Genomic DNA, 26496 nt, shown 5'->3' on the forward strand with positions numbered 1-26496 from the left:
ACTAACACAAGTTGGGGGAAAAAAAAAAAAGTCATGAAGATTTCAGAGACACAAGACCTTCTTCCAATTTTAACAGAATGCTGGAAGAAAAAGTTAATGTATCTTTCATGAGGACAATCTAGATAATAAGCAACACAATTCCACAGCACAAGCCTGGAATTTTTTTCTTTCTTTCTTTCTTCAATTTTTTTTTTTTCCAAATAACCAAGAATTTCTGGTCGTGGATAGACGACCAAGGTAAAACGAGTCACCAAACATCCCTCGGATAGAAACACACTGTAACCTCATGCGCTAAGTGGTATATGAGATTTTACTTTCAGATTTGGGCAGAAACAACAACTTAAAAAAAAAAAAAAAAAACCACCCTGTGTCAGACCTAAACTAAAATTGTTATTCAGCAATTTGCAACACTTACTGTCATATTAAAGTAATTTTATTTTATTTTCGCTTGCTTGCTCTGTTCTGGTAAGAAAATAGCAAATCTCAGGATTTCAGAAGACATTTGGTATAGAAAACTGAAGCACTCCATAAATGTTTAGGGGGTACAGCCTGTGACACTGGTAATGGCTGCTAACGCCGGTGGAAATTGTGCAGACAGAGGGGAATTGCACCAGATGAGACCTAGGTGACAAAACTGCCACGGTGCCGAGGCATGACTGAGTACTGACGCACCGTACGGCACCGGTTAGCAAGGAACAGGGGAAAATATGGTAACCTGCTACCGGAACAATACTGATGACAGCTCCAGCTCTCGCTCTCTGATAAGGATTTATTTCCAAGCCGTGCAATCTGCGGACGGGCACGGTTTGGAGCGAGGTCTGGCTCTGGCACACTCCCTGCCACCTCTCCTCCCGGTGACGAGGTGGCTCTCGGCGTGACTCTGCAGTGGGCTCCCCTCCACACGCACCCCTCGCTGGCCCTTCAGACCACACCACGGTCTGAAGCTGTTCCTGCAGAGATCTGCAAGGCTTTCTCCGGGGGCTGAGACATCCCGTCCTGGATCAGTTACCAGCCCGGGATGGGGGATGCCGGTGTTTTTCTGTCCGTACTTCCCACCTGCTCACTGTCTAGCTACGACAGCTCTGTAACTTCTCTTTCTTTCCTGCATGGATATATTATTTATAAACACAAAAGAACTTCTACTAAAAGCAAGCTTCTACGTTTTTTACTTAGAAAACTTCCAAAGGAAAGAAATTTGTCTTCAAACACCTAAATACTCCCCCGACCTGGGCTGGACGGCACTGTCTGTGCCTGCTGCCCACAGCAGAGCTCCCCAGTTGATTTTTCTCCTTTAGATGGAGCAAAGTGTTGGTGCTAACCAACATATAAAGGGAGAGAAGCTGGATGCTTTAATGCATTCAGTATTACTCATCTCAGGTGTTCTTTAAAGTACAGATAAAGACATCTGGCAGGCTGAGACACAAGAGGTCTTTACCCTTGCAATAGAATAAGAGTTCGGACTCAGCTAAACCACCCCACCTCTCCATGCCCCAGCTGTAAAGCAAGGAGGGTCCCATTACGTGAACTATCACCTCTTTAGGAAGGGCTTATTTCTAACCTGACATCTCTTTCGATGATACACATCCCTAAAGTACACGGTTATGACAAACACTCGATATGGCTCATAAGGCAATGCTGGTACTTACTTTTTCAAAGGCTCTATGACTGTCTTTTGGATCTGATTCACCTGTTGAAAGTAAAAGGGATGATTATATGTCAGGCTTGTTGAAAAAGCCTGTTTGCACAACGATACATGTTTGCACAGTGCCTACCATAGGATGATGTGGGCTTCTGAGCACAACCACAATGCCCTTTAACCAAAAAATAGCAAACTTCTCCCATGTGCTTGGGCAGAGCTGCAATCCCCAGTACAACCAGAGTCAGAAGAAGAGTAAGATGATAGAGAAACTAGTGTGGGAAGCATCGTGGAAACGATGGCAAAAAGGGAAGGAGGAGATACCAACAGCACCTTGGCACACCCTGGTCTCCCCTTCTTCAGCTGAACCCATATTCACCTTCTCCTGGTTGAAAGAGTCCATCCTCTTCATCGCTGTGTCGAAGGCCGTGACCATCTCCAGAAAGCTGGGCTCCTGTTCACACAGGGGGTTGGACAGCAGGTCCGAAGAGATTTTGACAGCCGACTTGGACATGGCTGTGGGCAACCGGAGCATGCAAAGGAAAGCAGAGAGGGTCACGTCTCAGCGGCTGCCTGGCGGGACAGCCACACCAGCTCTCATTGCCAGGGCTGGCTCCTGCGTCTGCAAAGGGCGATGTGACTGTGGGCAAAAATCAGGGACTTTAGCCACCGAGGAGGGTTTAGCATGACTTTCCAGGAAGATATTCAACATTGGTTGAGAGAAAAGAAAGGAAGACCCACCAATTCATTCATGTAAACACCCAGAGAACTGTTTTTATATAAGTTAAGTCTGAGCCACTCCGATGTACGGCTTGTGATGTTGCCAGAAATAATACCAGACTAACAAAAGCACTGTTCTCTTAAAAAAAACGTAGATGGGGTTTTTTATACGTCTTTTCTCGGCAGACTATTAAGTGTCACTCAGTCTCACTACAGCTCTTCCACAATGAGAAAAATCACAGTCCATTAAGTCTTTCAAATGGCTTTACAAAAATAATATATGTTTGAAGTGGATTTAGTGCTGGTGGAAAAGGACCAGACTGACAGGACTGGAAGACAAGGTTTCTCTTTTACTCCCAAAATAGGCACTACACAAGCAGCAGACACACAAGCTGGCTAAGCACTTTCCCTCAATGCGCCTAAATTTTCTACCCATGGAGACCAATCCCACAAGCCAGGGTGAGACCGTCACCAAGAAATACAGAAACACCAGGTCACACACCGATGGGCTTCAGCTCCCGTCTTGCCGAGCACTTTTGCTTGTTTTCCATCAGACACATCTCTCTTCCTATCCACACACTTGGTCTTCAAAGGGAAAATTAAATCCCTATGACAGGACCGCTACAAAAGAGCAAGAAAATAGCTAAGGTACAGAATGGGAAAAAAAGATGAATAAAAAGGCAAGCATCAATCTAAATGGGAATAAAGAAGAAAAAAAAAGTCATGGGTACTAAAAAAAAAAAAAAATGTTCTTTTTCGTCAGCACTGTTGCTGGAAGTTATTCCAGTTTAAGATCAGAAAGCCAGATGCTTGAGCCGTGCTACAGATGAGCTTTGGAAAGACTCCTACTGTACTCGCTCAGATATTAAAAGTTAAAGTAATCTGAATAATGGGGCTTAAGATCATAAATCAAGGGGTTAAACATTCTGATTTAAAGGTTACACACAATTATACAGAGAGCTCAGAAGCTAAGATAGCTGGGAAGCTCAATGCAGAACGAGACGCTAACTACGGAATAACAAAGCTACCGTATCCGTCTATTATCCAAACATTAAGGGTTTAGGCATTTAAACCTTTAAACAGATGGGATATAATCCATATGTGTGACCACATCTGAGGAAGGATTTGTGCCAAAATGGGACGGAGTTAAGAATGGCAGAACTCCTTCAGCTGGAAGAAAAATTAGTTTCCCTTCATAAGGAGAGGACTGACTACAGCGTACTGCAGCGAGGGGAGCTGCGGCGAGCAGCGGGGTCACGCCGGGAGGCCAGAAACCGGGGTTTTTCGGGCACGTTCAGCCAGACTTTGGGCCAGGTGTTTCCCCTGCATCACTGACCTCACCTGTACAGCTCTGGAAAAGCAGCCATGGTGGGCTCTGCGGTTCCCAAGGCAGCTTTGCAGACCCCGGCACGCGCTGCATCCCCACTGGTGCGCAGGGAGCCGGGACCCTGGGGGGGGTCATCCCCTGGTCCCACCTCCACGTGCCGGTCCTGAAACTCAACAAGCACGTCCCTGGCAGGGGAGAGGGGAGAGGGGAGAGGGGAGAGGGGAGAGGGGAGAGGGGAGAGGGGAGAGGGGAGAGGGGAGAGGGGAGAGGGGAGAGGAATCACCTGCCCCGCGGGGTGGGCTTCAGGAGGGTCTGTACTGCATGTCGCTAATAAAACACGCAGGATGTGATTCCAATTAAAGGAAGTGACTTTAGAGAGTCACTGATTCTTTGAATCACAATAAAAGTAGCAGAGAACACCCAGGCACGCTCCAGAGAGCAAAACTGAGCCACGGTGATCCAGTGGGTCACCTGTGTCTCATTTCAAAAGGAGAGCTTTTGTCTCCAATTAAAGAACATCCTCCTGCTCCTTAAGATCACATTTTGTTTGGAAAGAGGGTAGGGAAGGGGGTTAGTGGTCTTTAGCCACAGTACAGAGAGTGCTGCTAATAACCCATACCCTGTTCCCAGCCACGCTGCTGCAGCTGGCAGGGCAGCGGCCGAGCCTCGTAAGAACATTTTCACACCGACGGAGGAATCGGTCTCGTTCTGAGCTGAGTCTTTTTTGGCAGAAGGTGGAGACTCGAGCCACCAGGTCCAGTTTGCTAGGGAGTGTTTGCAGGCAGTGAATAATCAAACCCCTTGGCACAGAGGTACAGTGGAAGAAATAAGACACTCAGGAGGACACGGCAACGCTGATACACCGCCTTCCTCGTCGGATATGGGGGCTGGATGTTGGCTGAGCAAGCACAGCTACCTCCTCTCGGGAACGGGTACTGCCAGGTGAGGAAAGCAGTCCTCAGTGCTTGATCAGATCTACCTCCTTCTCCTTCAGCCATCCTTCACCAGACCACATTCAAAATCTTCCCTTACACTCATGATTTCATGCCTTTAAATGAGAAATCAGATCTTACTGGATCTGGCCAAGGCTCATTTGTGACTCTGCCATGTAGCAGAACGGAAAAAGAAAGTCCTCCCACAGCTCCTCTGGGACTTGAAATGCTCCATATAAACAACGCCCACTGCAAGGGAGGGGAGGGGAATCCTTAACAAGGAAAAACTTACCAAGGATCCCTGACAATGACCAAAGTCCCCAGAAAGGGCAGTTTTCACCCTGGAAAGGAGTCCCGGCAGCGCCGGTTGCTGGTGCCTTTCCCACCGCTCTCCCCGTGCAAGCACACGCACCCGCCGGCACGGCTCCGGGAAGGGTGGGAGAGCACAGGCAAGAGCCGGGATCCGTGTTTACGTCTGGCAATATCCGAGCACGCACACAGACATACACACAGGTGAGAGCCTGTATCATGGGAAGCCCCAAATTTGCCAGCCCTTCCCGCTGGCAAAGCGCCCGGTGGGGCTCCTTCCCACTCCCCTGCCCCTCTGTGAACCAAACTCCCACGAGATGAGTGTTGGACCGGTCCAGCCCACACCTGTTTGCGCTGGTGCATCTGCCTTGGCTCCAGAGCTGTGGGGGCCCGGTACAAATAGGGACTACTCCAAACCACATGCTGAGAAAAACCATCTGTGTTTAAAACAGCTCCTTGCTGCATGTTTCTGCAGGCTGCCCTGCTCGGTTCAATAACTGGCATCCACTGAATCCACTTCTCCCAGCTCCCCTCCGCCAGATCGCTCCATCTTCTCTCTCTCCCATGTTCGTGTAAAGCCTGCGCCACGTGGCGCGGTCACACCGGTTTCCTACTCAAGAAGCTATGAATGGAGCAGGCAGGCGCCGCTGTGCCTTGGGACGGGACACCTGAAGGGCAGATGTCACCACGCGCAGGCAGCTGCGGCGGTACGCGCAGAGATGACTTGTTTATTGCTTCCTACATCGCCCACCGCCACGAGGTCAAGCCAAAGCAAGCAGCCACCAAGGGAGCGAGCGGGGTTATTCCTGAATGAGAGCTGCTAGGTCAGCAGTTCATACGTGCAACCCGTACAGCGATGCCTACGTAGTGCTCTGCAGACCCCCCAAAGCCTCATCCCACCTTCCTTTGGCTTCAGATAGCATCAGATGCCCTCGACTGAAGTAGGTGAATACGCATTCCTCGACACAATAAGCTCAGCTGGAGACTGCTCCTGCCTGTCTAACATGAGAACTGGAATAACTACTCCTCTTTTTCCGTTGCAGAAACCGAGGCAAAGAAAAGATAGTGACTTGTCCAAGGCCACACAGCAAGACGCAGCTCAAGAGACAGGGACCGAGCCCATAACATACTTTCTGTTCCCCTGGTTGAGATACTGCTCGGCAGCCCTCATGCAGATGGCCTTGTAACTAAGCAAACTGAGTGGGACTGAGATCTAGATTTGTTTTCCAGACTTGTCACAGATTACTCATGTGATCTTGAGAAAGTCACTTCATCTCTTTGTGGCCAAGTTCACAGTCTATGTATCCTACAGTCACATACCCAAGTCTGCATCTGTGCTTTTCTTCATATCCTTCTGAAGTTTTTTGGTCTGATCTTCCAATCTGAAAGATGGGAGAACAAGGCAAAGTCTGAATCTTGGAAAGAAACAAACCGAAGTGTATCATACGTGCAACAAATCATTTATGGGCTGAATATGCTGGCTTCTGTTGTGAGTTAAAAATATCCAGGCAAGGCTCTACGAAGTTCAGTGCTGCTCAACCTTTTCTGGTTGTTTTCAGATGGTTTTCAACCTTCTCAAGTCGGTGATCTCTTATTCAAAGTCACATATTTTCTTAAGTCCTCACACTTACCACAAATGGTAAAGCCAAATGCTTCCAGATGATAAGCGTGAGCTTATGTGACACAGTCAGTATGGTAAAACCAATATTTGTCCTCCGAGGTGTTGAGCTGTTCGGTAACCCCACAGTTCTCTGGCAATTTTACACTCTTTACTTTAGAGCTGCCATAATCTGCAAACCTCAACCCCACTGCAAATACTTCTTAGGACACCTTTGAACACCCAGCCACCAGAGAAACTCTGAAGAATTAGAAATTACAGGGCAGTGAGTGATTTGCTGGGAAGAGCATAACCGGCTAAAATTTCCTGGGAAGATGCAGTAAGAGGGCACAACAGAGAAGTATGCTACTCTTCCTGTTTTACCAGTGTGGTTGATACTTACTGCTGAAGCTTTCCATATTCCCTTTCAAAGTCTCTCTCCACCTGTGGAAAGAAGAGATGGAAATCAGCTCGGAGGTACTGCAACAGAGCCTGGCAACTACCTGTGCAGGGAAACCTGTCCTCAGGAAATGCCTACGTGAACCCAGGGAAGCATAAGCTGCAGCTGTAATGGGAGTTACGCTTCAAAAGTAAATGAAGTCTTGGTTTTTTACCTCCAGACTCTCTTAGAGCAAAAGACACTGCCACCAACTGCGTCAGCTCATTCCAAGGATGTGCTCCAGAACATGAATTGGAAGCTGACAGAGTAAATGGGAACGCCTTAAAAGCAGAGAGATCGCGACTTAGCACGCACTGACACCGGCACCCACGGCTCAGCTCGCTGCTGGCAGGGGACAAGCCTGCTTTCTCTTCCAGAGGCACGATCATCCCAGAAGCTGAGAGGAGCCGCTTCTCCTCCAGCAGCGTGCTGCAAAGGACCGCTGCGGTGGGTCTGCCCGTGGCTGGCTGCCAGACCCCCACCCAGCCGCTCTCTCCTTCCCCATCCTCAACAGGACGGTTTTTCTCCCCTCCGACCCCTCAAGCCATTACTGAGCCCTGCAGTCTCCGTGTTATTTGCCCCCTCGATACCCTCCTTATTCCTGCACCAGGCTCCCTCCGACGAAAGGCTTCGGCCGGAGCAGCGGTCCAAGCGGACTGCGGCACCTCGCAAAGGGAGGAGAAACCTGCGCTGGCGAAGAGCGCAGAGCTAAAGAACAGCCTTCCCCTGATGCTACATCACTGACTGCTTCCTCCTACTTGCTATCTGGCAGCAAATCTCCAGTGATACAAGATATTTTAAGGAACTTTCCTTCCATGCTGACTGTTTTAACACACACTTAAATATTCATTCCACACCTCGTCGACCAAATAAGCAAATGGATTTCAATTGACCAGCCAAGAGTAAATACATGCGCTTTTGTTGTCATGGGATCAAAACTGGGTTCATTTGTGTTGTCAAGCTACCATGCTATTAAGGAAATGCTACGTGTTGCAAACAGCCAGCACTAGAAGGATCCAAAGGTTTGTTCCAAATCTTCGTGCTGTCCTCGGGATTTCAAACCCAGGCTTGATGTAACAGCATTATGTGAAACCAGAACACTTAATAGGGACATTTGCTTTTCAATCAAAATCGCTATTAAAAGACCAGTATTTTAAGATAGAGCCTTAATGGAGATGTAGATGGAGAAGTAATCCCAGTTTTCTTAAAACCTCCTTGTCTAAATATCTTTTTGGTCCGCACTTTCAGATACTCTGCAGCGACACGACCGGCCCGATCCGCAGGCAGCCGGTGACCCGCGCGGCGAGCGTGCCGAGTCTCAGCCCCATCCCCAGTGGACAGCTGTCCACACCATCAGCTCCCACCATCCGGGGGATGCATGCTGGCTTTCTCTGCCGATGAAAAACCTCCACCGAGCTCCAACTCCCTTTCATGCTGCTAAAAATGGTCGCTGGAGAACAGGCATGGAGCAGTGTGGGGGCAGCTCACACGACTTCTGCCTGGTTCGCAGTTCTGCAGAAATCCGCAGCAGCTGGTGCCTGGAGGTCAGGTAACCAGCACATAGTAAAAATCACCCTCGATTTCTATGGCTGTTCCGGCTGCTAAAATAACCAGGGAGTATTGCACTCTATTTATATGCCTTATGTGTGAATTGTTTTGGTTGCAAACCACAGAGGGTCGGGCACGACTCAAAAATATGTCCTTTGAAGGCTGGTGGTATTCTTCCCCTGGCATGGAGCTCCATCCAGCCCTCTCCACATTCGGGAGGCTCTTCCTTGTGCCTGCTCAGCAGTCAGCTCCTCCAAGAACCGGAGAGGCTTTGGACGTGAAATGAAACTACCTGCAAAGATCCCTGGTATCCGCCCCTTCCCATCTGCTGTTTGATTCCCCCGTTACTGTGCAGCGAGCAAAAGGCATCGTTGCCTCATGGCTACGAAGGAAGGCAAAACTTCCCCAGCCTGCGGCCCTCCGGGTGATGCGAACCCCCAAATCTTCCAGGGCTTCCGAGCTTCCCTGAAACACCCAACCCCGGTGAGCCTGCGCGCTTTCTACATACGATCGAGGTGAATCTACAAGGCGGCACTTCAGCTGCCCGGCCTGACTCACATCTCCAGTGCCATCTATGCAGAGACAGCTGCCCAAAGATTGCTCTTATTTTTCACGCCCACAGTAGCAACTGGCTACCAGTCATCACAGTCTGCAGGCTGATGTAGCCCTCCCAGTCATCGCTGCTCCCGCTGGCATCGCAGAGAAACGACACAGGCAGCGAGGAGCAGGGCCCCCCGCGCACCGGACAGAGAAGACCCGCTCTCACGTGCTCCCACCGTGCAGATTTACAGGCAACCGGCAGACCAGAGGCGTGCGAGGAGGACGAGCCGAGAGCAAGCCAAGCACATTTTGCAGAGTACACAGTAATTCCCGCTCCCAGTAGCGATCATCAATGGCCACACGTACCCGACACTCGCGGCAAAAGGCTATGGATAGGATTATCACGTTAAGAGTAACGAGAACAAGAAGTACAGGCAAGAAAATTACAATATCCTGAAGGGAAGTTTCCGTAATATTAAAATAATCCCACTTCTCTGCAGCCTCTTTCTGGAAACTCAAAATCAAAACGTGTTTCTGTACTGACTGCTTTTTCTTCTAGGCATACGGGTTAGTTAATGCGAGATTGCTCGTCTCTGGGTTTTTATTTAAATCTACATAAAGAACGATGAGTTCTTAAAAGCAGTGAAATAAAACAACGCTCTTCTTTTTCACCCAGTTATTTTTGTTTGCAAACACCGGGCCTTCCACCTGTGATAACACCCCTCCTGCTTTAAGGGCAGTATCATAATCGACACCATGGTTACAAGGCAACGAAGCAAGACCAAAGCCAACACTACAAAGAGATGGAAATAAGGGACTGTGATGAACCTTCTTATTCCCCTGAGGTTAATTTCTTTTCCTGGAGGAGGAGGACTAGCTGATTTCTACATGTTCCAGTGGTCTCAGTCTCTTCTTGGGTCTTGGGAAAAAGAAGGCATCAAATGCTTCCTCCTCCCTCCTCTCAAAAAAAAGAAACCCATATAATTAGGCCAGAAATTCTGTTATAACCTGGAAGTTCTGCTGAGCTTTTGCCATCCCGTCAAGCAAGAGGAGATTCAAGGCGGGTAATGTGGGTGAACGCTCGCTCTGCGTCCAACAGCGGAGCCCTGAGCCAAAGCAACGCTGCAGAGTGCGGCTGCATCCGGGACTTCGCGGGCTTCGCCACCCAGCGAGCTCTCCAAACCCCCGCCTAGCAAGAAAGCTTTCAAGAAAGGCTGCTTAGGTGGCACGCTGAAAGGGAAAAAGCATGCACCTCCGAACTGCAAGGACCAGTTATGTCCCACTGAAGATTGAAGGAAGAGAGTGAAAATGAGTAAAATGATTTAACTGGCGTCACTTGATTTCACCCCACCATTTCTCTGACATTTACTCTGTTACTTTGGGATTTCCAGCTCGCTGGTGGAGCCCAACGGAAAGGCGCTGACGGCCGGCAGCTGCAGTGGAATCCTCCTGCTCATGGAGCACCTCCATCCGACATCCCTGGGGAAGAGCTGCTGGGATGAGTCAAGGCAGGGAGGCTTGGCAGGCGTGTGGGCCCACAGCTCAGGTCTCTGCTCCCTGCCAAGCTGACTCACCCAAGGTTAGCCAGCGAGGAGGAGGAAGGCGAACCATCTGAGTCAGCCCAGGCCACAGCGCTGCCGAGGGAGCGAGGAAGGGGTAAAACCTGGGCGATGTGAAGGGGCTGTGCGCCGGGTTGCCCCATCCCAAGAGGGAATGAGAGCTGGCTGGCTCTCCCAGCTTCTGACCCGGCTCCGCGCCCCGTGGGGACGCGCGGATGGCTCTTCTTCCCGGCTACCTGCCGGCTCAGATAACCCAAGCCTTGGTGAAGAGCGAGGTACAACCTCGGGGTGACGCAGATGAACTTCAGCAAGCTGGAGCTGCAAAAGAGCTCGGAAGACAACTGCAGCTCTGGTTCCAGCGTAACCTCTGCTCAGACCGAAGTTGTCCTGGGGGGGGGGAGAAAACCTCTGCCGCAAGAGGCTTCATCGCTGCATCGGATTTGAGCAATAAACATTCTGCAGAGAGATATAATCCTAACAGGTTTAACTTCTATCACCGGGCATTAGTTTAATTGGGCTGCGTTACTGTGTCCTCCGTGGCTCCGCTGACAGCAGGTCCTCTCTGCGCATTAGATCCTCCCACCCAGCTCCTGGCCTCTCGGCAAGCCCGGTGACAGCTGCTCTTTTCAGGAGAGAGGAGGGGAGAGATTATGCTGTCTGGAATTGGATTTGCCCAGGTTAAGGTGGAAACAAAGCAGAGGCATGTCTGGGGGGCGGGAGATCACTTCAGTTCACCCACTGATATTTTCTACGGGGGTTTCCTTCTACCTGAAGAGCTAAACTGTGGCTGACACCATGCCCTTCTTCAAAGGATCAGAAGCGAGTGGGCATAGGGAGTCATGACTAATTCCCTCTGCAGCCTAGGCAAATTGCTTTTCAGTACTACTGCCGGCCTAGATTTGACACCAGCCCCAGCATCGTTTCATCAAACGAAAAAAAAAAAAAACCAAAAAACAAAAAGGCTCGCTGGCGAGCTAAGCCTCTCTCAGCAAAGCGATTCTCCCCTCTCCTGTGCTCGAGTTACATGCCTCACGGAGAGCCAACTAAGTTAGATCCTAACAAATGTTTTTTTTTTTTTTCCTTCCCCCCCACCTCCTCTTTTGTGGTCCAATCTCTGTGAGTGGGAGATCCTCTACCCGCAACCACTTCCCTTCTGATCGGCTTGGGATGCAGCCCTGGAGATGCCACACCTTCCCACTTCCTGCAGCAGGCTCCAGAGCCCAACATCTGGAATATCACAGACCTCGGCTGCTACCGCTGTTCCCAAAAGCCCGCACAGATGGAGCGTCTCAGCCTGCAACTGGGAGGTAAAGTTGGGGGCCTCGAGCTCGCTAAAGCTACAAAGCAGCCCCATCGCTTCCACACCATCACGCTCCCAGGGGAGATCGGTGGTTTCCTGCCATTTGTTCTGCTTTGAAGAGCTGCACTTTACACTTACTGTGAGGCTGCAAGGCTTTGGGCTTCCTGTTTTCTGCTTTCCACATATCTGCTGCCTGGAGAGTATCATCATCATCAACACACGGCAAGTGGAAGCCATTTAAAAATCGGCATCTGACTCTGAGCTACCGAGTTGTTGACACAAAAACTTGTTCTACTTCTTGGAGGAGCTGAGGAAGAGGGGGAAGGAAGGAAAGGGAGAAGGCCCGGAAACACTCCCGCTGCTGAATGAACCTCTGCCTGCCGGGTATTCTGAGCTGTTCTATTTAATACACACACACACACACACACATATATATATAAGCAATGCCTGCCAACTGCCTCAGCACATACCAGCAGCTCAGGGGAAGGCAAGCTCCCAAAGGTGCAACCATTCATCTGCACGGAGCCCAAGCTGCTGCTGCAGCTCGGGGACAGCTGATTTCAGCAGCAAGGGAGCAGGGCCCAGGGGAGACAAGGTCTCTCAGACAAACCTCTCGTAACAGCAAACGCAGCAGGAGCAGAAGGAAATCAGTAAGCGCTGGCAAGAGAGAAAATATAGTCAACTTGGACGTGAGAATGGGTGGGATGGAGATGTCCAAGAAAGCTGGCCAAGACACCCAGAGCTGCAGAGCAGTTGGTTCTTGCAACAGCCCGGAAGGACAACGGTGTTGGAAACACCGAGCAAGAGGAGGAGAGGCAAAATCTCGCGGAGCAAGGCAACGTGGGGTTTCCTGAAATGAAGGGGAATGGGTGTGAAGACCTGAGGCTGGTGGACTGCCTTTCCTGGGGGACCGCAGACAGCAGCACCTTCCGCCGGCTGGTCGCCAGCCCCTGGAAAAAGGGCAGCTGAAGAGACGCAAAAAACATTGAGGGATTTTATCAGTCCTTGTCTTCATCGCCTGCCTGGCTTAAATTTTGTACTGACAGTTTGGAGCCGTTACAGGAAATTGCTGTTCTACGGCAGCAGACAACTACCCAAACCCTTTAAAATACAACATGTCAATCAAGCCATCAAGGGAGTGGCAGAATTAGCCCTCTGCCTCCAGGGGAAAATGTCATGTCCCAAGGAGAAACTGCCCCGTAAACAGGAGTGCCCACGCATCCTGAGGAATTAGCCGCGGTGAGCGTCCCGGAGAGGAAGGATCAGAGATGTTAGTCTGTTCAAGGGATTAGGTCACCAATGCCGTTACAAAGACAAGGTCTCCACCATGCTCGCTGTCGGGGCACTTATTTTAGAGCAGGTATGCAGGTTAGTTTTCAGGGACAGCTACTGTGAGGTCCCACAGCTTTTTTTTGCACGGGACAAAGGCAAAGACCATCTGCTTAAGAAGGGAAAATACCGCAGCCAGCTGCAAGCAACAGCACTTGGGATAGGAGTCTCAAATACATGAGAATACAAAATGCTTTTTTAATTTGCTTTTAAAGCAAATGCTGTGCAGCACAAATTAATTCACGCCCGAGCACTAAGCATCTCAGCTTATAAGCCTTTCTTTGGAAACAGTTATATTCAGCGATCTGAACCACTCCTCCTCCTCCATCTGCTCAGAAAGGATGAACAAACAAGCCATTGCTGAAAGAAGGAAGGAAGGAAGGAAGCCCGTTCAGCCATCTCCAAGGAAAACTGTGCCAGACCAAAAGAGCTCTTCCCTTCAACCCCCCCCCCCCCCAAAAAAAAAAGAAAAAAAAAAAAAAAGAAACAGATCCCAAACCAAAATACTCTCCCTGGTTGGGGCTCCCCCTCACTCCTCGCACGAGGAACCGAGCGCTGGTCACACGCGGCAACAGGTTCTGCTCGCTCACATCTCCCTCCCACGCGCGCGCACACGCACACGCTCGCAAAATGGGACGAGTCAAAGTGCCGGCTTGACTCATCAGCCACATGATCAAAGGCTGGATCTAAAAAGGGGGAACTGGTTTACTCACTGTCTTGGGTACAATCTGTTTCTTGGGCTGCCCGATCTTGAATGGTATCCTGGAAAAGAGAAGAGGGGACGTGTAAGCAAGCGATGCTGGCCTCAAACAGCCCGGCCCCACGGGTCTCGTCCCGGGTGATGGGTTTTGGGGTGAGCAGGGCTTGCCCCGGGGCAGCAGCACCCCTTTTTGGGGAGCGTGCTCCCCCTCTGAGAGCCGGTGTCTCCCCCGAGAGCAGCACCTCCACCTCCAGCCGCAGCACGCCCCTTTCCCCACCCCTCCGCCGTCCGAGTAAGGCAAATAAATGCAATGGATGCTCCAGGCGTTCCTTGGCGAAATAAACGGCTGAAGAACATACTATGTTTAAAAACAAATCCAAAGGGGAGGCAAAAAAAAAAGAACAAACCCTGTAAATATTTAGAAGGAAGATATTAAAAAAAGTAACAACCCAAGCGTCTGGAGCTGTGAGCTGCTTCAAAGGATTTCTCTGATACAACAGCTGTAGGAGCGGCTCACCTGCCAGCAGAACAGCCTTCATTCTTAAAATCTTTAATATGGTTGCTAGTAAAATCTGGGTTACCTGAATGATTTTCCCCACGCGAGCTAGCTCAAAGGTGAAGAGTACTCAAAATAAATTACACAACATATGTAAGGGTGCCTGGGTCAGATGGTTACAGCCACGCAGCCGTCCTGAAAATAATTGGATTTCTTTCACCTATCAGTATAATAAAAATCCAGGAATTCAATGGCTGTTTCCAATGTATTTAATTAAGTTAAAGAGGTGCTGCTTGGTTAAAGCATCTCATCTAAAATCTCCCAACATTTTCTGCATCATACCGCTTTAACTAAAATGAAAAAATTGGTCCCATAATGAAATGCAAGTATTTTTTCCTAGAGATGCCTCACCTAGAGCACGCCCATAGCTCAGCGGCATCGGCATCCCATCCCAAATCTGTACCAGGCGCTTCTTGGGAAGGTGCGCGAGTCCCCTCTTGGACCAGCCCAAATTCTTACGCTGCTACCCAAAGTCTACGCTAATAACATGCAGGACTCTGGCTTGGCCGCTGGTCACGCTGCCTCGCAGCCTTGCTCTTCTCACTGCTGGGCAGCAAGCGCGTTGGCTGCTTCTCCGTTTGCTTCTCATCAGCTTTACTTACAAGATCACCGGCACCGCTCTAACACCGCTCGATCGGACAACTGGAACCCCAGAAAACATTTTTTATCAGCGTAACGTGCCGTAAAACCCAGCTACGAGCAACGCCACGCGATGGGAGAAAGCGCTTGCGACAAAGAGCCGCGCCAGCCACGCGGACGAAGCAAAACCAAGATTATCCGCCAACCCGATCCCTCCCGGCCTCGCTTCTGCCCAGCTTTGCCACTGTTTTCGAACCAACGGTGTAATTAGCCACCGGTAATAAACCGGGGCTGCAACCCCTGCGTACCTCCTGAGCGGCTTGGGGAGCACAAGCCAACCTGAGTCACCAGGTTTAAATTTAAATTTTTCTGGAGAACTTCCTGTTTATGGTTCTCCAGTTGGACCGATATAATTTTAGGTTGTTAACCCTTTCCAGCTCCTGTGGTAGCCGTGAATCACACTTCTTTTATAAACAAACACCCGTCTGGTGTATAATTACCCTGTCAATAACTGGGTGTGTGGTGCCTTACAGGAAGAAAGCAAAAAAAATAAGGATTTTTTCTTTGTGTTTTCCTACATGGGTCAAATATAAACTAAAATGAGGCACCTCCCTTACTCTCACAGGCACAGGCTGTCCCATCCGCAGCCAGGTGCCGTCACTCGACGTTTTTGGAAGTGATGGCATCAACCTATCTCGGTGGAAGGAGGAGAAAAAGATGCGGTCTTTACCCCGGGGGAATGAGTTACCCCAAGAAAAACCAGCTTGCACGACGAGCCACGGTGGCTGCTGGGCAATCTCCGGCAGCGCGGGAGCAAGCGCGGGGTTCAGGCTGGAGCTAGGCCGGTTCCTAGCGGAAAAGCACAATTAAAAGGGCGATTAAAGCATTACCTGCGCACAACCTTCCCCTCTCCCTTGTCTGGCCAACCCTGCCAACACGGGTTATTTAGAGAAGCAATCCCGACTGCCGCTGGCAAGCTGGGTTAAATCAAGGCAATTCTGGTAATAAAAGAGGGATGCAGGGAACGGGCAGGGCAAAGCCGTCAATCGGCACGGGTCGGGAGCCAGCGAGCCGGCAGCGCAGGCAGCAGCCGAGGAAAAGCAGCAAGGAGCAAGGGGGTCCCACGTGGGGTCCTGTCCCGTCCCCCAGCTCCGCTGCACCGCAGAGGGGGGGAAAAAAAAAAAAAAATCCCAGCTACTTTCTTCCAGAACAAAAGCAAGTCACCGGAGCGCTTCGCAACGCTGCAAATACACTTTGAAGCAGTAAATATCTCTATTAGCATCGTGATGCCAGTTGGCTAATTATGTCTGTCTCTGTAAAACCTCTAAAAAATAACCCCGTGCAAGTAACGTCTCCTCACCAATTTTTTTGTTGTTGTTGCTATTTTATAATTTGAGATAATCTTCCTGGTTTCTGAATCTTTGCCTTTTAATATGGTTCTGTGGCGGTGGGGGTGGGGGGAGAGGAAAGATGCATAAGCAGGAACAAAAGCAGTAAGGAAGGAAAAAAGATGAGAGGTAAGGATCTTATCTGAGCTTTTAAAACAAATGGATACACCCCGCGCTTCGAAACGTGACGGCAAGCTGCTGCCGGCACCGAGAATTTTCGCCCCTCCGAGAGTCGGCGTCCCAGCCTGCGAGATGGGGGGGACAACACATGCCTGATACAGCAACGTTACAACCATTCGCTTAAAAATTAAGAGCTGCCAGGTGTTTTATTTTGTTTAAAAAAATGTACAATGGGGACAACGCAAGCAAGTTGGAGAGAGATGGGTTGGTATCTTTTACTGCCACGGATTACTGGTGCGGCACGGTTATCACCGTTACCTTAAAAGCTCAGCACGGGACTATATACACCGAAGGAAAACCAGAATCGGTGCATTTTTTTGATCTCTCATTTCTGCTGAGCGAGAGAAAGCTGGGGTTGTGTTTGGGGTGTGAAATCCCTTGAAATCCTGTTCCTGAAGAGCGCGAGCGCGCTGAGTCACAGCCGGAGCGTTCCCACCCCCGGTCCCCCCCCGCGCCGCAGGGCTGGGGGAGCATCCCGGCCCCCGGCCCGGCCACCCGCACCCCCCCGGGGAGGTCACGGGGAGTTTGGGAAAGCAGTGGGGTTCAGCTGGGAGGGAGGAGGGCGAAGCACTGCAGGGAGGGGGTGGGAAGAGCTTAAAGTAGGAAAAAAAGTGTGGGTGGAGAGAATCCTGCAAGCTTCTACTCGGGGATGCTCAGGAACCCCAGGGAGGGGAAGGTGGGAGAAGCTGTGGCTAATTTTCTCTGAAGTTTCCCCAGCAATGTCATATATTTACTTGGCTTTTCCATGTGCAAACCCAGGGCCACACAGCAAAGCAGCTAATTCTCCTCTGGATGCACAGGAGAGTTGCAAACAAACCTCGCAGGCAGGGGGGGAATACAGCTCAATGAGGTCTGCGGGGAGCTGGAGTTTAAAACACGTAGCTCCCCCTCCCACTCTCCGCCAGTCCCCTGAAACGGAGGCACGCAGGAACTGCCAGAGTGAATCAGACTAAATCATTGCTAATTTAGGGAGGCGATGGTCCTTTTGCCACGCTGGACCGAGCAGGACATCAAACCCTGGCACCATCCCCGGCCCCGAGCAGGCGGCAGGGAGGCCGGGGAGCCCGGCTGGCGTTCGGAGCGCGCGCAGGGGATAAATAATCGGTGGACGCAACCCTTTCCCCCACGGCGCCTTTCATCTGAGCATCGCTTTGCAACCCCTAATCAGGCCCCAGAAGACCCCTCGCAGATAAGCAAGGGATAAACACGAAGCGTTTTCACCCACAGCTGATCAGCCGCTGTCCCTGGGGATGCGGAGCCGAGCCGCTTGCTGCCGAACCAGGGGCTGAGGAGGGAAGGAAGGATAGACAGACGGACAGACAAGCGGCACATGACGGACAGGGCAGGGAGCGCTGCGGCCGGGGCAATGTGCTCGCTCACACCGCGTTTTGGAGGTTAATTACCCAGACACGTAGGAAAAGCGTCGCCGAGTCTCCGGCAACCACGCACCATCAAAATCAGTATTTTGCCACAGGCGGTGGTGGACACAGGCGGTGTTTGCCAGGGACCCGCGGGTCTAAACGCAGTATGAAGCGGTGGTAACAACCGGTTTTTATCGGTAACACCACCACCGTCAGACCACCAACTAAATTCATGTTTTGTGAAAAGTGCCCGCTTCCCGTGGAAAGTTTCAGGGCTTTTTTTTTTTTTTTTTTTCCATCGAAACCCCAAGCGCCAGCAAGCCAGCACAGCCTGGATTTCCGCCAGAGCTTTTCACTCTTTGAATATCCACCAAAAATCTCAATTCTTTCACTGGAAAGAAACCTCTCTCTACCTGCAGCCAGGAGGCCAACACCCAGCTTCTCGCGCTGCGAGGGGTGACCCCAACCCACCAAGGCCGGTCTTCCCAAAGATTTTGGCACGTGGCGTGCCTAGGGCTTCTACAAAACCGTCCATTTACACCTGATCTTCCAGGAAGCCAAAAACTGGCCCTAAGCTACCCCAGAAACTCTCCCTGTGACAGTCAGGGGCCCTTCCCCAAGCCCTGCTCTGCGACGAGCCCTTCCCTTTGCCCGCGCCGTGCCAAGCTCCGGTTTTGGGAGAGGACTGGGCTCGAGGTGTGATTGCAGGCAGGAGACCTGCCCGGTCACAGGACTGGCTGCTATCCGGGAGAGATCAAAGCGTTCCTGCAAACATCAACAGGAAGGTCGGGAGCATCTGAGGAAGGATGCGATCCTGGAGGTAATAACTTTCACTTTCTCATTGCCGTTATCGAGTGAATTTGAGTGAGCGTCTCCATGGCCGGAGGGCGCTGCTCCTCCTCCTCCCCGTGCCGTGCCTTCCGCACTCAGGTAAGCGTCGCTACAAGACGTCGGTGTCAGGGAAGGAGCTTTCCGTGATGTGATATGGGAAAGGCAGAGAACCCTGGAAGTTCAAAGGCAGCTGTGACCGCCATCAGTAGCTGCTGAAACAGGACTAATTACCTCATTAGCGTTCCCGAGTCCTAACAAGCGCCGAAGGCAGCCCGCACAGGACCCGAGGAGAGGCAACGCGGCAAAGGCTGGCAGGGCACGTGGCGCTGCGCATGCGCACGCCGAGAAAACCAACCCTGCGCACCCGGACCATGGGCCTCACGACTTTGGGCTTCCTAAAAAACATCAAAAGCTGCAAATCTGTGGCCGTGCGGGCCACCCCGGAGCCAGGGTGGGTATCCCAGCCCTGCCCAGGTGAGAAAGGCAGGAAGGCAGACGCGGGTTAGACATTAATCTCGAGCATCGCTCCGGATGCCTCGCTGTACTACATCGTGTCCATGGAAACTGCATGCACCGTCCCACCCCGCTCCCCCCGCCTCGCAGGAACTCATAGCAACCGCTCCAAACACAGCGCGAAGGCAAAAAAAGGAAAAAATTATTCAAACGGATCACAAACAGCTTATGTCGAGGGAGACTCTGCGCCAAATTCTGGTTTGGGTTTTCTCTTCGGTGGAGACGAGAGGGGAGGTCACGGGGTGGCGAGAGGCAGAGAGAGGAGCGATGTGGGGCTACGGCCCCGCGGAAATAAATGCATCCGTCCCCACAGGCGTGCGCTCCCACCTGCATTTCAACCCCTTCCCTACGAACTCGTAGGCATTAAGCCACAAATGCATGTCAGAGCGAGCCCCTGCAGCAGGGGAGAAGGCGAAAAGAAGATGTAAACGTCCATTTTCTGTCGGTTTAGGTCGGCCCGGGGAAACAAGGCACCTTCCTCAACTTTGGCAGCGGAGAGGTGTGCCCGCAGACGGCGAGCTCGTCGGAGCAGGGGCTGCTCGTATCTCTGCATCTTGCACAGAGCCAAGCGCGGTGTCAGTGTTAAGCAAATCAAAAATAATGTCAGAATCTACTCTCCCACCCATTCCAAGATGAGCATGAAAAAAATAATGATATTTTACTCACCCATCAAAAGAAAATTACTCACGCCAGGCGCGTGGGCGAGCAGAATTTTGCAAGGCTGTTTTAGGCCCTGACTATGCTACAAAAATATCCATTTTAAGCATGGTTGTGAAACACGGTTGTGGCTCAACTATAACACTGTTTTTTAGCTACCTGTACAAAGAAGGCGGAAAAAATAATAATTAAGAAATAACCACATGCTGATCGCGCTCCACGGACCACGCCGGGCGCTGCGATCTCCCACCGCGGCGGAGGATGCAGCGCGTGGCTCTTGCCGGCTGCTCCACCCCGGGAGATGTTGCGGTGAGCCGGGGTGCCGGCGCTGCCCGACTTGCAGAGGGCACGCCAGCGTTTCGGTTTCACCGCGATAACACCTCTGGGATGTGCAAACCGCCTTGCACGGGTGCCACACGCGGCAGCGCCGTGCAGGGAGGTGTTCGGGAGCTGCGCGCACCTCCCTCACCGCTTTGGTATCCAGTTGCTTCATCCAATCTAATTTTATCCCGTGCTCATCTCCACATCCCAGTTTCGTTGAAACCGGAGAGAAGGGGGAGCGTTGCCATTGACCACGAGGGGACTGGGATTTGGGCGCCGAAAAATATCAATATTGATTCACTGGAAAGAAAACAAGCGCCTTGCTCTGTGTTTGCATTGCACCTGCCCAACGTGGCCACAGCACAGCTCCAAAACACGGAAAACAAAACGAGGAACCACCAAACCTACTCTTACGCTACAACCCACTTCCCCGCGCTCTCCCCTTCCCTTGCAAGTGGGCGTAAATCCAGCCAGCCAACCGTCCTTCCTGAGACGGGCAGCTCCTCTTCTTCACCTCCATCCCCAAACATTTCAGAAAACACATTCACGTCAACCCTGGATCGCGTCTGATAAAGACTCGGGGAGTTAAGTATCGCATAACCATGCGGTTCCACTCCCGACTTTAAATCGATGCCAGCTCCTTCGTCCACTTAGCGAGAGCTCCTTGCCAAGAGGCATATGGTTTAGCAGTCCGGCAACGGCAACCCCCCATGCCGACCAATAAAACGCTGCAGAGCAACAAGAAAACACGTGCTTCGCAGTGCCTCACTATCAACATTTGCTTAACATATTTTTTCTCCCAGTAAATACCAGCTGTTGCAGCGGTGCCGAGAGGCAGCGCTCAGATATCGAGCTGTCGCACTACTAAAACCCCCTTCCCATTTGTAAAATCACCTGCAGGAGCTGGGAAACCAAAAGGAGAGGTATTTGGGCGTCCAGTTATGAGCTGCAACAGCATTTTGGTTTATGCGGTTTCACGACCCTTAAAAACCCCTTTTAGGCGGTCACAAATTAGATGCTTGTGGCAATTGAGGGTGATGATACAGTAAAAGCCACCACTCCATTTCTCTTTATTTTTTTAAAAGGAGTGATGGTCAACGTAATCACTGGAGTATTTTCCCCTGTCTCCTCCAGGGCCACAGGGGAGTGCTGAGGAAGAGGGGGATGCGGCAGTGTTCAAGAGACCCCAATCCACGGCATAAAACCTAAAGGAAGCCACCAAGCTCTGCCGAGATTTGGAAAACATCTCATCTGTCCCTGCAAGGCTGTTTCCCAAAACAAGCCTACTCCTGCTCTAAATAAAGTTTAGCCTAGAAAGACAGCACTGCCTAGTTGCCTAGGTGCAGGAGTCAGGAATTTGGGGGTTTAATCCAGCCTCTGTCACCAGCGGGTTACTCCCTGCTCCCTGAAGCAAAGTTTTCCCGTGTTGGTACAACGGGCATTGCTGCGTTCCCCGTCCTGATGCAGCGCAAAGAGCCCTGACCCGCCAAGCGCTCGCAAAGAGCGAGGGAAAGCAAAGGATTAACCACGCACAGTTCAGCAAGGCATCTAGCATCCCGCTTGCGAACAGCCTCTTTGCCTTTTAATCTCTAGGGATCTCGCACAGGCCTTCACAAAAAATTAATTAAGGTAACGAGTGTACAGAAGCAAAACTGGAGGCAGAGTGACGTGCTGCTTCCCCAGAGTGATCTGCAGGACAGAGCTGAGGACAAAGCTCCATCCTCTTGAGTGGCCGCGATGGCCGACCCCAAAAAGGGGTTTTAATCCACGCTGCCCCTGGTCTAACGGTGCCCGTTGCCGGAGAGAGCCACACGTGCAAACTAAGCAAACACGCTCTGCTGCGTAAAGCAACCTCCTGCCCCGCCGGGCTGGAACAAAGCTCGCTCCCTCCGCAGGGACGGCAGAGCAGTGGCATCGGGGCCAGATGTGTTTTACTCTGACGTTTGAGGAGCAGGGCACGACCCCGGCACAATCGGCTCCCTCCCGCCGGCACGCACACACGCCGGCATTTGTCACCGCTGCCTGCTGCCGGCGGGAGCGTAACCCCTCGCTGCGGCGGCGAGGCGGACGTCACGCCGAGCCCGTCCCTGCCAGCCGGGCGCTGAACTCCGGCCCCCCACCGTGAATAGGGCGATTCATCCGGGGCGGGCGGCTGCGTGAATTATCAGCCAGGAGGGCTGGCAGGGCCAGCCGGCCGGCGAGGCCAAACTGAGAGCGATTGTGTCTCTGACACGCTGCCGAAGCCCCGCGGGGTCCAAGCCCCTCGCGTTCGCGCGTAAGCGGAGCCGCGACACGCCGAAGGACTGACGCTGGAGGAGAAGAAAGAAGGGACTCAGATTTCAGCGGAGTCCCCCCCCTCCTTCCAGCAATGACCTTTTATTCCTGCCCAGCAAAAGGCGAAAACACCCGCGCTCTCAGCAAAAGCCACATGTATCGCAGGGAAGCCACCAGGCGCCATAAGCTACGGTCCCCAGGCGAGGTCCCCGGGAGCAGCGTGGCCGGACGGACACTGGAAAAGTGCAGAGGGGAAGCGTTGCCGCTCTGCACTCGAATTATTCCACATCCATCACGTGAAGGGAATATTTATTTCTTACGTTTTCGGCTCTGCGGCTCCTCCCAGACCAGGAGAGCGGAGCAGGTCTTTTCCACCGTCCGGAGCTTTCCAACAGCAGCCCCCAGAGCGCGCGAGGGCAGCCCGGGCGAGAGGCGGCTCCGAGACCCTCGTTAACCAACGCTGTCTATAATCATGGCAGCTCTGAGATGAGTAAAGCAGAATAAAAATGAACCCGGCGGATAAGTGTGTATTTTTAACCAAAAGGTCCCATTCTAATAGGTACCTGCGTACGCGTCATTATATTGGCGAAGTATGTTTCCAGACCGCAACTTCCCCAACTCCCAACCCAAAAAAAAAAAATCTTCAATTTTCACCACGTGCCTGCCCTGGCAAACTCAACCTGAGACCGCCAGGCAAGGGGAAGGGGAAGGCCTTTTTCTCTTTAAACCATCCCATCCTTCACCTCTCGTAGCAGTTGCCGGCTCTACGTGACTGTCCGGCATGAGAAATCGTGCGTGGCAGTCAAGATTAATTTCTAATATAATTAAAGTAAGCGGCGGGGAGACGCGCAGAAGCAGCACGCCAAAGGTGCCATGGTATCCGAACTGAGCTTTTAGAATAGAACCATGGAATCATTGAGGTTGGAAAAGCCCTTTAAGATCATCCAGTCCGACCATTAACCTACACTGCCAAGTCCACCACTAAACAAATTAAGGGGAGAGCAGCAATTTCGTGTTTTCCCAAGTCTGATTCAAACACACGTGGGAACTCCGGGTTTGGGGGGTTTTAAACAAAACAAGCTTTACTTCAGTAGAGCCGAAGGCAGTTTTACAGCGTTTCAGACTCACGGACCCGCCGGGGGCAGGGGGGGCCTTTGGGGACCCCCCACCTCCCCGCACCAAACCCTTCGCCCCGCAGCAGCCGCCCGGGCGAGGGGAGCGGGCCGGGCTGCGGACAGGCGGGAGGGCAGCGGGGGGCTCGGGGCTCGGCCTGCGCTCCCCCTCCCCCGGGCCGAGGGCCGGGCCCGCCGAGGGCCGGGCAGCTGCTGCAGGGGCGAGGGGCCCGCCGGGCGCACACCCCTCAGCACCCACACTCCCTGTGCGTGCCTGCGGGCACGGCTCCGGGGCGGCTGCACCGGGCGCGGCTGCACCGGGGCCCGCAGCAGGCCCGCACCGGGGCCCCCTAGGCCGCCAGCCCCGCCGGCGCCCGCGGGGAGAAGCCGGGGCCTGGCGGGCCTCGGGCCGGGCCTCGGGGGTGCTGGCGAGCCCCAGGCCGGGCCCGCGGGTGCCGCGGTGGCGGCGAGGCCGGGCCCGGGGGCGCCGGTGGCCCCGCACTCACCAGCTCATGGCTCCCCCGCCGCCCCGCGCCGCTCCCGGAAGTGCCGCCGCCTTCGCCCCGCCCCTTCCGGTAGCGCCGCCACAGGGCGGGAGGACCGGAGTTGGGGGGGGGGGGGGGTGTTAACCCGCCGCGTGCCGCGCCGGGGGTGACGTCGGGGAGGGGCGTGACGTCACGGGGCAGGGCAGGGGGGCCTGGAGCTGTGTCCGGAGGGGAAACCGGGGAGAAAAGGCTTCAGATCCTCCGGTTTCAGCGCAAACCGCGGGAACGGGGCGGGGGGTGTTGGAGTAAAACCCCCGCGCCCCCCCCAAAACCGGGGGCACAGGGGGGTGGGCGAGGGCGCGGGGTGCTTGGGAGCACCCTGGGGTGGGCGAGGGTTCGGGGAGGGGATGCCCAGGAGCACCCTGGGGTGGGCGAGGGTTCGGGGAGCCCGGGAGCACCCTGGGGTGGGCGAGGGTGTGGGGTGCCCAGGAGCACCCTGGGGTGGGCGAGGGTTCGGGGAGGGGATGCCCAGGAGCACCCTGGGGTGCGCGAGGGTTCGGGGAGGGGATGCCCAGGAGCACCCTGGGGTGGGCGAGGGTTCGGGGAGGGGATGCCCAGGAGCACCCTGGGGTGCGCGAGGGTTCGGGGAGGGGATGCCCAGGAGCACCCTGGGGTGGGCGAGGGTTCGGGGAGGGGATGCCCAGGAGCACCCTGGGGTGGGCGAGGGTTTGGGGAGGGGATGCCCGGGGTCACCCTGGGGTGGGCGAGGGTGCGAGGTGCCCGAGGGCACCCTGGGGTGGGCGAGGGCGCGGGGAGGGGATGCCCGGGGGCACCCTGGGGTGGGTGAGGGCACAGGGTGCCCGGAAGCACCCTGGGGTGGGCAAGGGCACAGGGAGGGGATTCCCAGGGTCACCCTGGGGTGGGCGAGGGCACAGGGTGCCCGGGAGCACCCTGGGGTGGGCGAGGGTGCGGGGAGGGGACGCCTGGGGTCACCCTCGGGTGGGCACGGGGAGGGGCAGGGCTGCCCCAGCCGAGGGGAGATCCAAGGGAAGGGCAGCGAGGACGTGCGGCACGTTTGGAAGGGCAGGAGCACCCAGTTTTGGGGAGAACCCCCCCAAATCCGGCTCCAGGAGGCTGGGCAGGGGCAGGTGGGGCAGCGAAGCCATTTTGGTGACCAAAAAAACCCCCCTGCCCTCAGCACCGTCCCCGGTAGCCACCATCAGCCACCGCCAGCCATGACCCCGGGGCGGTGGGGTGAAGAAGAACACCCCCCAAACTCTGGGTGCCCTGGGACCCCCATTGCCAGCCTGGGGCAACATCCCGGCGGGGGGAGCAGGCTTGGTCCTGGTGACGCCGGGCTGGTGACGGCACATGCCACCGCACGGGGCCGAGGGGAGGAGGCCCGGGCTGGGTGCCAGGGGTGGCTTTATCAATTAGCAGGTGGAGGTAAACAGCGCGGTAATTACAGCCAGGGAGGATGATGCTAAACTGGGAAGGTGTTACCAACACCGGTGAGGACAGGGGATTAGCCCCAAATGAGCCAGGGAGGGGGCAGACCTGGGCGGGCACCCAGCGGGGACGCTGCCCAGGGCGGCACAGACCCCAAGCACCGATTTTTTGCCGGGATGGGGAGAAGGAGCCGGGGTCGGCAGTGCCGGGGCGGGGGGAGGTGGTGGAGAGGGGAGGTTGCAAGGCAACGCGGTGGCACGGTGGAAAGGAATCAATTTTGGGGTGCTGATGGGGTGTCGGAGCAAACCCCGAGGGGAGGCAGCCAGGAGGACCCCACCGCGCCCCTGGCCGAGGGTGGGGAGGAAGAGGAAGATGGAGCGAGGCTGATGCCGGGAAGGGTCTGCCGGCGTTTCCCACTGAAACGCCGCTGCTCCTGGCCGCCGTCCCCACCGTGATGGCCCACGCCGGCACCCCGGGGCGCAGGGGATGCGGCAAGGAAGGGCCGGAGGCAGAGCTGGGACAAGCGGGTCCTGGCATCCGGGCGTCCCGACGGCCACGGGGCTCGGGGAGCATCTTCCATGGAGGCTCTGCCCCGCGTGTCGCCCTGGCCTGGGAGCGGGTCTGGGCCCTTCCTCCAAAACGCGCTGCCGAGAGCAGAGGTCAGAGCTGCCACCCCGGCCAGGGATGGGGAGGAAGCGGGGGACGGATCCGCACGACGCCGGCACAGGGCAAGGAGACGAGGGTCGGGCATTCCAGAAACCATCCAGACCTTCTGCAGGAGATGTTTCCTGCCAGGGCAGCAGGAGAGGCTGAGACGATCAGGGAGGGCTCCGACCAACATCTGTGGCATCAAG

At 53.8% G+C, this 26496-nt stretch overlaps 1 protein-coding gene across 4 annotated transcripts in view; it reads right to left on the bottom strand.

Annotated features, from left to right (window-relative positions):
• The window catches only part of BIN3 (bridging integrator 3), a 41026-nt gene extending 16781 nt beyond the window's left edge, over window positions 1–24245 (bottom strand). Inside the window, exons 1-6 of one of the 4 annotated variants that reach the window (XM_075724054.1) lie at window positions 24215–24245; window positions 13950–13998; window positions 6925–6965; window positions 6245–6306; window positions 2016–2152; window positions 1647–1687 (exon numbers count right to left, since the gene is read on the bottom strand). In XM_075724054.1, coding sequence (XP_075580169.1) covers window positions 1647–1687; window positions 2016–2152; window positions 6245–6306; window positions 6925–6965; window positions 13950–13998; window positions 24215–24222 — 338 coding nt within the window. In that variant the 5' untranslated portion in view covers window positions 24223–24245. Of the gene's footprint in view, window positions 1–1646; window positions 1688–2015; window positions 2153–2858; window positions 2911–6244; window positions 6307–6924; window positions 6966–10417; window positions 10441–13949; window positions 13999–22916; window positions 22962–24214 lie in introns of those variants that run through there. The other 3 variants (XM_075724056.1, XM_075724057.1, XM_075724055.1) reach the window with 3 other exon arrangements.
• Window positions 24246–26496: the final 2251 nt, after the last annotated feature.

The sequence above is a fragment of the Pelecanus crispus genome, chromosome 21, assembly GCF_030463565.1.
Source record: "Pelecanus crispus isolate bPelCri1 chromosome 21, bPelCri1.pri, whole genome shotgun sequence".
In the NCBI taxonomy this organism is placed as follows: domain Eukaryota; kingdom Metazoa; phylum Chordata; class Aves; order Pelecaniformes; family Pelecanidae; genus Pelecanus; species Pelecanus crispus.